The following is a 12,169-nucleotide window of genomic DNA, read 5'->3' as shown; positions in this document are numbered from 1 at the left end:
ATGCATTTATATACATATACACATACATTTCTGATTCCGGTCCTGATAATAGAAGAGTACCAATTTTTAATATCAATAACAGTTTACCAGATGAGAAGCAGTGTGAAACTTAGTACTATTAATGAACTTAAAATATCAAAATACTTTTTAACTGTGAAATTACAGAAACATGGTGATGGTCAATGTCAATACTACCAATAAATTAACATGATGTAAATTTACGGAAATCAAACTTGATGCCAATAACAGCCACATAAGAATTTAGAAATTCTCGATAGCAACAACTAGATTTCTTATCCATCCACCATAAATAAATATTCGATTATCCAAAAAGTCTGGATTTTTATTTTTTTTAATATAAATGAAGTCTCACAAAAATATAAGAAAATATCATTGAATCACATATGCAACATTTTGTTCTATGATTTTTTGCTATCTTTATAACAGCTGGAAAAATCCTTTTTAAAAAAATCTTTAGTTTTTTTAGTGCAAAGTACAGCTATACATATTTATAAATATTGCTTGATAAAACTGAATGCATACTGTTAATTCAGCATATTGTTGATGCACTTGTCTTTTTTCATCTTTTGATATTGAGTGACTATTCTAAAAATAACATCGTCACAGTCATAGAAACATGATAAACAACGTTCTGTTCATTTTGACAGTTAATACATGGCACACATATTGAAACTGTTTTGAAGTAATCATAATCACTGTTAAAAAGGATGTCATAATGTTATACCTATTTAAAATTATCATTACACACTGGTGTTCAAAATTAAGAGAATTTTCACATTTTGTTAGTTATATTTGGAATAAAAAATTACCATAACAGTCATGCAAGATAGGAATGATCACATCTAAAGTGGGACAGGAATGTCTAAACCAGAGCTTGCAAGTTTGAACCAAAAAAGAGGATAATAAAGCATACAGCTCTCAAAATGCAAGTTCATGAAACGAAGCAGATAGTCTCCTGGCCAGCTGATTCCATAAATGTGAAAATTCTCTTCATTTTGAACATCAATGTATTAAAAAAATAAAGCTATGAATTACACATGATGGTATAAACAGCTGCACACAGCTGTTGTAACATCATTTATACCACCAATTTGGCCATGTGTGATGTAATCAAACAAATTTTGGCATATAAATTAGAATATTAAAAATGCATAAAATTGGAAATAACATATAATTTAAACTTACGGCAGACAATGTAAGAAATGATTCATGATGAATTATATCAAGAGCATTACGATCAACAAAACTACAACAAACATCAGCAAGGGAAGACAGGTGAAATAAACTAGCCATATCATATATCATACACACATTACGAATATTCAGAATAGCTTTTAAGTAGTCGGAAATAGCTGTTTCTAATTCAACAAAGCCATACTGATGTGCCAAACCCAGAATATCAAGAACCATTTCCTCCTGGAAAAAAATAATAAATAAATAAATAAAATAAAATGCCTATTAGTAGGATTCACAGCATTTTTTATTGCTTTTATATACAACAAAATTCAAAACTCAAAATACATTAGAATAGCATAAGTTATTAATTAAAATATTTTGTTACTATAATAATAAACAAACAAACAAAAAAGAAGAAGAAGCATCTTGGAAAATACTATATATTTTAAACATACTCAAATAACCGTACGCACAACTACATTTTCTGAAGAATATACATACTTGAATGCATGATTAGCATTTTTGCATTTTATTTTTATCATTGATATTAGCATTTTATAAGTTAATGTATTGATAAAAGTTTGAACTAAACAGTATAGCAGACATAATTCAAACATAGTAAAAAAGGTACTATTGTAACAGACCTATTTAAGTGTAATTGAACTATTTTATTTAAACGCCATCTCGTGGCGATATGAAAAAACGTCAGTCGACCTCCAGCCGCCATGATGATAGCTTACTATGTTATGTTATTCTCAATGTTTGATGTTCCATTTGGTATATGTTTCATTTTTTATGTATATTTCTTTTGTTTGTAACCGTTCCTGTGTGCTCTGTTAATAAATCCTTTTAAAGCTAGCCGGCATTAGTGTCTATTGAGGCTACATCACACTATTCCATTTTGAAGACTGTAAAAAAATGCAGCAAAAATGTATGCGCAAAAGCACCAAATCTAGCAAATGCACCCATTTAACAGCATGCCAAATCTAGCGTACGCGCTGATTTCCCATTGTGTAAGTTTATATAGTTTTATATTTCTTAAGACGCCAATGAAATACTAGTTTAATTTTTAAATCCTTTTTTTGATTTTAAATTCTTTTTTTTGATATCCTATGGATGTAACAATTTGGGAATTGCCCATGACGAAAAGTGTGAAATTGAATTTTGGGTAAAGTGCAGAATCACTCACTGCTTGACGCGTTTTTAAGAATTGCACATACTCGGTATCCATGTACACATCGACCTATTTTCACTTCAAAAAAAAAAAAAGTACCCAGAATTGCATAAAAATGGCACTGCGCATACCCTTGACTTTATCTATGTACATATTGACCTATTTTTGACAAAAGTTTTTACCCTTGTAAAAAGCAGCAAACAATTAAGTGGGCGATTCTGCACTTCGACGAGAAGTTTTTCAAAAAAAAGGCATCATTCATGATAGAAAATTATGTTTGAATAACCAACGAGATGAAATTATGCTTTAGCAATAACTCAGTAGCGAAATAGCGACGCAGGCATCCATTCGGTTATGTTTAGCAATTTTTATATAAATTATAATAATGATCTGAAATAGTTATTTACTCTTATGCTTCCATTCAGTCTTGTTTAGCCTTTTTATATAAATTATAATAAAAAAGTGTTATATGAAATTAACCTTTCATCTAAATTAAAACATCAATCTTTAGATAGTTATTTACTATTATACTTCCTTTCTTGCGCTAGGGTTGCCACAATTATTTTTGGCAGCACTGGTGTCAATAATTGTTTGGCGATTTTTTACGGTGCTGAAAACCGAACAGAACTGTAAAAAATATAGTTTTCAACCAGTATATAGCACATGTAAAATAAACAACTACATTTAATTTAAAAGAAAAAGCAAGCATTTATTTATCAGTTAATGCTAAAATATTTATTTATCAATAATAAATACACTACAAGATGTAAATACACTATTAACCTATTATGTATGCAGAATATTTTAAAAGTTAAGTTTTTATAGGATATTTTGAAACAGATTACACTAATATTAACCCATTACTAAGATATTTTAGAAATGATTACATGAATACTATGCCATTAATAAGACAATATAGAAAAGATTATATTAATATAACTCTCTTTTACAGAATTCATTATGAAATAATATATTTACTAAGATTACAATGAGAGGGGAGACGAAGAAAGTAAAAAAATACTAACACAAATATTTTTACATAGACATGAGAAGAAAGCTGAAAATTAACCACACACATAGCTGCCAACCTTGAAAAAACCACAAACTTATAACAGTTTTTTGCATTTTGTAATGATGTGATTTCAAAAGCCCTCCAAACTAGTTTAAAATTCACTTTATAATCCATAACTAGGATCAATGATTTATTTATAATATGATTGCAATGTAAAATATTTAATTAGATATTCTAAATCTTACATTCTTTGGCTAATTTCATTTCGTAATTTTTTTACACTTTCATATGGAGAAAATCATGAGAAGAGAGCTTTTTGAATACAATGAAAATAATAATCCCTAACTAGGATCAATGATTTATTTATAATATGATTGCAATGTAAAATATTTAATTAGATATTCTAAATCTTACATTCTTTGGCTAATTTCATTTCGTAATTTTTTTTACACTTTCATATGGAGAAAATCATGAGAAGAGAGCTTTTTGAATACAATGAAAATAATAATGTATTTATTGTGCGAGTAAACTTAGTAATATATTATTTATTAATGAAAAAAATTTAAATATAAATGTTAATTGGTTGAATATTGGTTGAATCTTTATAAAAAATTCTACAAATATTTAGAGTTGTTTAAAACAAATCAGATCAAATCAAATTCAGTACAAAAAACTATGCTGAAAACCATTAGAGATTGAGAAATGGAATTTGCAATATTTAAATTTAATTAATCCAATAAATTTCTTTTAATGCTGGAGACAACTTCTTTTATTGCTGGAGACAACTTTCCTTATAATACGTGAAAACTCAAAGTTGGGAAATTTAGTGAACTACCAGAAGATATGATGAAAAACAGAGAGTTGGCAGTTATGTTACAGGAAAAACGTTTTCATAAAATATATTTTTTTGAAAATATTAGCATCACTTCATTTAAAAAATTAAGTAAAAAGCAAGCATTTTTATTACATTTTGATTCAAATCTTAATATGAAACTTTAATATTAGAGGAAATAATAATCAAAATTAAATTTTAAATTTATTGTACAATTTTATACCTATTATTGGCAGATAAATAATTACGATAATCATATTTATAAATATTTAAAAATAAAATTTGAAAAAATAAATAAATAAAAGAAAATAGAAACTATGCGAAACATTATATATTTTAAACAATAACTTAAAAATTAAATACAAAGCACATTAATTACCTTAAGGGAGGCTAATGTCATATGACCAGTATAAATATATTTAAGGAGAACTTTGAATGCAGACAGCGATGTTCCCTTCAATTCAACTTCCGCTTCTTGAGATTCTCTTAAACCACCATATAATAAAGCACTAAAATATAAGAATGTTTTATAATTATATTAAATAGAACAGCCTTACATTTATGGTCAATTATACGTAACTCACGCACGAGTTGACCAAAAATACACGAATCTAAAATCTACATTCCCTCTCATATGTAAAATAGTGATACTCACAGTTAATATAAAAGTGCAGTTAATCTTTGAATTATGGTAACTTGGTGATTTTTTGGCAAAAATTTGGGGACCAACCCTGCTACAGCAACCTGCTAGTTTTTGTTTGGACGCCATTTTGTTTTCACAAAGTAAAGGCTCTTTTTTTTTTTTTTTTTTTTTTTTTTTTAAATACTCAACATTTTTTCCCCAACAATCTGCTAGCCGAATTACGCTTATGCTAGAACTTTTATGGAACAAAAGTGCTTGATCATGATGAAGATTAGGTGCGAAATTGGGAGAAAGTGCAGAATCGCAAACTGCTTGCCACGTTTTTAAGAATTGCACATACATGCTAACAATGTACACATCAACATATTTTCACTTAAAAAAACATCCCAGAATTGCACAAAAATGGCATTGTGCACACTCTTGATTTTATTCATGTACACTGCTAAAGTCCTAGCTAGTAATCTTTATCGCCTTACCAAAATGTCGCCAAACTACCTGTTACCATATTCCAAAGATTAGCCAAAACTGCAAAATTTTCAAATTAAAAATTTTTGTACCCAATTTACCCTAAAAAATGTGTGGCACACTTATGGCCACATTAATTTTTGTACTGAAATTAGAGTGTAATAGCAGTAACTGATCTGGATTTAGGGTCCAATAAAAGTTAAATCTAAAGTATTACTGGCCTTATGAAGCTTATTTTATTTATATTAGAATATATTTAAATAAAAATTAAAAAATTTCTTATATATGTACTGTATTTCCTCTCATATTTTCCCCCTTTTAACTATTTTTATCATCGGAAAATTATGCGAGTATTTCTGAAGAACACGGTTACAGTAAGAACAAAACAAATAAAAAATAGTCATGGATAAATTACTGGTAACCATCACAATAAAATTTCTTTAAAAGAAACCTACATTCCAATAAAAATACATAGTAATATTAACATTAAAATATCTGATGGTAACTGAGCTAGATATATGGCACACTGTAGAGTCTTGGAAGCACTTTATATGAATGAGTCATGACCACAGTCCCCAAGAGGGACTCAGAGGAACAAAGGAGAAAGAGGCAAGCATAAGACCAAGATTTCGAAAGACTGTAACATCAGGAGATGAGAATCAAATCAGCTGGAATACAAATAACAGAAGTAAGCTGAAATCAAATATTTGGAAAGTTTCTTACGTGTGAGAACATCTGTCACATCCAGATAGCTTAACAGAGAATCTGCTTAAAACACACTTCAAATAATAAATGCAAGGGAAAACAAAATGGGTGAAATGCTAATATAAAAATACAAATATAAATATGCTAAGTAAAAATAATCAATAAACTAGTCCTCAGAGGGAAAACCTATGTACAACAGAGGAAGGTGAAAATTGTGCAAATATTTCTAAAATTCTCAGAATACAGCCCTAAAATGCTGGGGGGGGATATGTGAGAAGGGGCAATATATGAGGAAATATGGTATTACATAATCACTTTTAAAATTAATTTTCCTATTTTAAAATCATGCTGAGCTTAAATTGGAGGATTACTATTTTTCACTATTTCGCCAAATTTTTAATTCAGAAATCCTACTATGGCTTAAATTCAAAGTTACAGACTGTTTTAATGGCATGAAATACATTTGGGATCACTAAACTGAGTTTATAGGAACTTTATTCTATAATCTGGTAACTTTGTAAAGAATCTTCATTTGTGCAAATTTTAAAATTAACTGTTAATATGGGGAGACTTGTAGTTGATAAAACAAGATTTTTGGTTTTAGGTATTGTCCAGCTAAGTACAAAAATAGAAGCTATACGAGTTCTATCTCACATATAGCTTCTATTTTTGTATTTGCTGTTGCATGGTGTACTGATGAAAACAATGAGAAAATTCGTCAATTCTTGATTAAAGTCTGTTTATTGAAAGTTCAAATGCTTCACAGACTTATTCCTGATCAGAAACGAGACAGGACTGAGATGTGTGGAGATGTTATTGACAAAGTGGATAGTGATGCCATTTTTCCCAAATGGACTGATATGGGTGATGAACTGTGGCATCTGAACTATGATCCAGTTCACAGTTCACTGAAGAGGCAGGGATTAGCCTAAGGTCACTGAAATCCAAAAAGAATAGGTGCACAAAGTTGCTAAAGGGTTCATTAATAAAGAATATTTGTCAGAACACATAATACAGGGTTTGTACACACTCGCTTATATGAAAATTAAGGACTCCTAAGGACTTTTAAGGACAATGAAAGAAAATTAAGGGCCTATCACCAAATAAGAATTGAATAAAATAAAACTGTTGACTTGTACCATTCTAGAAAGAGAATTTTGTCTCATGCAAATACCATATTTAACTTTACGAGGATATTATCCATTAATATCCAGTCTTTGCAGTCAGTTTAATGACTCTTTATCAAGCTGACTGCAAAAACAGTTTATTGAAAACTTTTCAGGCACCTGAAACGAAAGCGTTTACTGCAGAGCTAACTAAATGGTTCCTAAAATAATAATTTTCTTCAAATTTTCCTAGACACAAATTATAGTCTGACATACAAACTCCCTCAACAGCCAAACATTAGTCCTTTTTCTTTCATTATTTGATGCAGAATTACTATTCCAAAAGAATGCTTTATGCTGCTCGTATTGGTATTGAAGCAGATATCACCTCTCAGATTTAGATTATTTTAATTTTGGAAAATATTTTCAGAATCCCCCTCTCCTTTTTTTCGTCATCTCTTCTGTCCCCTGAAAACCAATATGCCAACGTTGGCACAATTTTCGCCAAATGTGACACTTAGAATGGCAGTCACTGGAACTGAAAAGAAATGTCAGATGAGCAAAATTAAGGACTGTTTAGATATTTTGACAAAATTAAGGACTTTTAAGGACCAAAAATCTTTTTCGAAAAAACTAAGGGCCATACAAACCCTGATAATATTCAATGCAGCCACCTACACAAACATCTTGGACTACCTTTTGAACAGGATCAGATGTATGCCCCCAGTATGCTGAAAATGGATCCTGATGTGTGCTGCATAATAATGCAAACCCCTAAACTGGCATTAGTTATTTTCAGATAAGAATTCATTAATTTTACACATATTTTTATCTTTACAAATCATTGCTTTGATATCATAAAATATTAGCCGTGTGTTAAGATTATGGAGTTATTATGCAATAATCTAATATAGAGACGAGTACTGTTTTGTTTCGAACACAGTCATTTTGCTTTTGCATAAAATATAACTAGTGTATAAAAGTTTTGATTCTGAAGTATTTCAGACCCAACAATGTCACAAAATTAATCGCAAGAGAATCAGAAGAGGAATTTCAGAATCACTGACATGTTAAAGATATGTTACTAAAACGGGTTTAAATTTAGTACTGACAAATTTAGACAATTGTTTTCTTAACAGAACCCAGATAACCCACAACAAAGTTCAAGATCTGGACTCACCTTGATTTTGGCAATTCTGCATTTGGGATTTTTCCGGATATTAGATCATCAATTTAAATTTAGTAAGAAGACATGTAGAAATTATAAAACTTAAAAATATGAAATAGTGATTCAGAAGTCAAACAACAAAAATCAGCATTATATTTTCAAAATTTAGACAGGACTAGTTTCGATGGTTTTACCGAACCACCATCCTCAGCTGCAAAACCGTAAATGAACAAGATAGGAAATAATGATTAGATAAGATAAGATAGCCTGGACAAGAATAAGCAAGTGGCATCATCTGTTGGTGAAACCATAACTAAATTTCTTTAAAGGCCGAAGGCAAAGATGGATTGGAATTAGGATTGTTAACTAGAACAGAAAGATTTTTTTGAATGTGAAATGCCTCTAGAAAATCCAATTCTCCAATGGAAGATGTTTTTTGAATAATTTTGGCAGCAGAAAAATTGAAAGTGTGATTTTCGGACCAACAATGTTGAGCAACAGAAGACTTCTGTGTTTCCTTTTTTCTAACATATGCCTCATGTTTCTTGATGCGAAATTTTAAGGCTCTCTTAGTTTGGCCAATGTAAATTAAACCACACTGGCAAGGAATCCTATAAATACCCCAGGAATTCATATCCGGAATGGGGTCCTTGAGAATGGAACTCGGAATTTTATTGATGGGAGAATAAACGACCCGAAAGCTAAATTTCTGCAAAATATGTGCAACTTTATAGCTTATTAATCAAGCAGTTAAAATATTCTCATCTCAACACACTAAAAGGCACACTCTTGTTTTAGGAGATTATAAAAATTCTGTTGTCATTCCCTTCTTTCCATCAATTAGCTATAAAGTTGCACATATTTTGCAGAAATTTAACTTTCGGGTTGTTTATTCTCCCATCAATAAAATTCCAAGTTAAATACTCAAGGACCCCATTCCGGATATGAATTCCTGGGGTATTTATAGGATTACTTGGCAGTGTGGTTTAATTTACCTTAGGCAAACTAAGAGAGTCTTAAAATTTCACGTCAAGGAACATGAGGCATATGTTAGAAAAAAGGAAACACAGAAGTCTTCTGTTGCTCAACATTGTTGGTCCGAAAATCACACTTTCAATTTTTCTGCTGCCAAAATTATTCAAAAAACATCTTCCATTGGAGAATTGGATTTTCTAGAGGCATTTCACATTCAAAAAAATCTTTCTGTTCTAGCTAACAATCCTAATTCCAATCCATCTTTGCCTTCGGCCTTTAAAGAAATTTAGTTATGGTTTCACCAACAGATGATGCCACTTGCTTATTCTTGTCCAGGCTATCTTATCTTATCTAATCATTATTTCCTATCTTGTTCATTTGCGGTTTTGCAGCTGAGGATGGTGGTTCGGTAAAACCATTGAAACTAGTCCTGTGAAAATTTTGAAAATATAACGCTGATTTTTGTTGTTTGACTTCTGAATTAGTATTTGTTCGGCGTGTTATTGTGCCTTAATTAATGAAATAATGACACATTTTAAGCGAATCAAAATATTAAAAAGCTCAATATTTATGGATGCACTTCAAATACTTTCTTTTTAATTCCACATATAGAATATTAAGATTTTAAAGGACCAAAAATTGTTTCCTACAGATTTTTAAGTACTACTTTAAGGATTGTATGAACCCTGGTTATAAATGAAAATTTTATTGAAAATATTTTTAATATTTATGAAGGCATTTTTCTTTCTTTTGCTGTAAGTTAAGTTTTAGAATCATTTTGGGCACACATTCCCTGTATAAACTTCACATAAATATGATACAGTCAAAAGTCGTTAATCTGGACTCGTCTGGACTTCGGCGATTCCGGATTATCGATTTTTCCGGATTATAGATCATCAGTTTAAATCAGGTAAGATGGCATGCAGAAATTACAAAATTAAAAATATGAAACCGTAATTTATGAAATAAAGAACAATTATGATCTAAAAGGTATCAAAATTTACAAAAAGAAAAAGCTTAATAATTATTTGTTTTCTTTATTAAACATTTCTTTCAATGTAAGTTGTTTAAGTTGCTTCGTTTCATGTGATAATACTTTCTCTTTAATTCTATTAAACAGACATAATTTCTTGTTTAGTTACAAAGTTCCACTGTTCAAGTCCTATAATTGCTGTGTCGAGAATACCGACTAATTTGTCAATCGAAATTTTTTCGTTTTCAATAACCTCTGTCACTTTCTTCACTATCGGAAGCGAATTATAATGACGAGGAACTTGTTTTAAATCATATCAAAGACGGAGTACATTGAGATGAAATACTACATTTAGTAAGGAATTATAAGCCAAATAAAAACATCTGCCCTGAAGATAAGGATAGTGCTGACAGATCAACTTCCAATTCATTGCACACCGCAGCGTTCCCCCCGCCGAGCAGCATGAAATTGATAAACAGATTTCGGATTTTGAAACATACTTTTGCTTTAGATCCTTTACATATTAGCAAATATATATCGGAAATTCTATTTGATATAATCGAAAGTTCAAGCTTCCTTTTATAAAATTGCTCTAACAATCTGCAAAAAATAATAAGCCGGATCCAATTCGAAGATTAAGGAACAATGCAATCTGCAACATTAACTGAATTAGATAATTTTAGCTTAGCTTATACCGTCCGTTATACATTAAACGCGCATGCGTAAACGTTTTATGCGCACACGCATATGCACAGCCGTAAAGGTCTTACGCGCACACGTAAACGCCTATGCGCTTGCGTCAACGCGACGCATGCGCAGAAAGTTTGTAGCTTTGAGGTCCGGATTATAGATCATTCCGGACTATGGGTGTCCGAATTAACGACTTTTGAACCAATTTTAGAGGAACCATTTGAAAAACATTAACTATAAGTGATAGATTGCATACTACCTTATTACAAAAGACATTTCTCTTAACACTGTACTGATTAAATAACACCATTAGTAAAGGAAAGATTGAAAACCTTACTGACGATAACTTTAAAAGAGTGGACAGTACACAACTCAATTTTCAAAAAAAATCTGAAAACGCTCAGATTTTAAATTACATACAAAGGGGCATTTTTTTAAAGTTTTATGTGTTACCTTTATTCATTAAATATCATGTTCTATGTACTCAAACTATAAAATTCAGTTCAACAGCAATATCACAAATTAATTTTAAAATGAGCATATCTTTAGAATTTCCGATAAACAGTCTTGTGCGCTGGATTTTTTTTTTTTTTTTTTTTTTGCAGTATTGCCATTGCTCGCTTTGAAATCGTTTAGTTTTTAATCAAAAATTCGTTGAAGTGTTACAAAATCTGAAATCGATAATAAAACAAATTTCAAATTCAAATTAGGGCTTCCACATGCCCATATTTTATGGAAGATTACTTTATTCGAATTTTGATGGCTCTAGGTACTGTTGTTTTATCACAATACGAGAAACATACATACATGCAGATTCTTCATTATTTAATTTCTTTCAATATAAGACAGCACAATAATATATGGTGACAATGATTTGAAAAGTGATACAGCCTTTTAAAGTTTTCGATGCAAAATGTCGAAACGAAAATAATAGTCCTTCAGGGCAAATTGGCCCTTTGGACTAAAAATATTCCACCACATTTTTTAACTTTGTAACTGAGAGTTTAAAACACACATCCTCTTCCCATTTATCTCATGCCAAACATGGCCAAGCAACTGTTCCAAGAGTTTAAAATCATTATCCATCTTATTAACTAACCTATTTGTTCATTTGAATACTATGTTCATTACCTTGCCTACTACAGTCTGATAGAGACTTATTTTATACAACCCAACTTGCTTTGTAACCATGGAAGCAACAGCTGAAAGAGACATTTGAGTCACCCAAT

The 12,169-nt window shown here is 30.4% G+C and overlaps 1 protein-coding gene across 5 annotated transcripts in view; it reads right to left on the bottom strand.

Annotated features, from left to right (window-relative positions):
- Positions 1-12,169, bottom strand: part of BTBD9 (BTB (POZ) domain containing 9) — a 66,946-nt gene that overhangs the window by 46,302 nt on the left and 8,475 nt on the right. For all 5 annotated transcript variants that reach the window (XM_035371156.2, XM_085821982.1, XM_035371157.2 and 2 more), the window contains exons 3-4: positions 4,595-4,724; positions 1,207-1,437 (exon numbers count right to left, since the gene is read on the bottom strand). In XM_035371156.2, the coding sequence (XP_035227047.1) occupies positions 1,207-1,437; positions 4,595-4,724 (361 nt within the window). The remainder of the gene's footprint in view (positions 1-1,206; positions 1,438-4,594; positions 4,725-12,169) is intronic.

Source organism: Stegodyphus dumicola, chromosome 8 (assembly GCF_044657685.1).
Source record: "Stegodyphus dumicola isolate Sdum_Otavi_A_Nest chromosome 8, ASM4465768v1".
Lineage (NCBI taxonomy): Eukaryota > Metazoa > Arthropoda > Arachnida > Araneae > Eresidae > Stegodyphus > Stegodyphus dumicola.
This window is presented reverse-complemented; position numbering and strand designations above follow the sequence as displayed.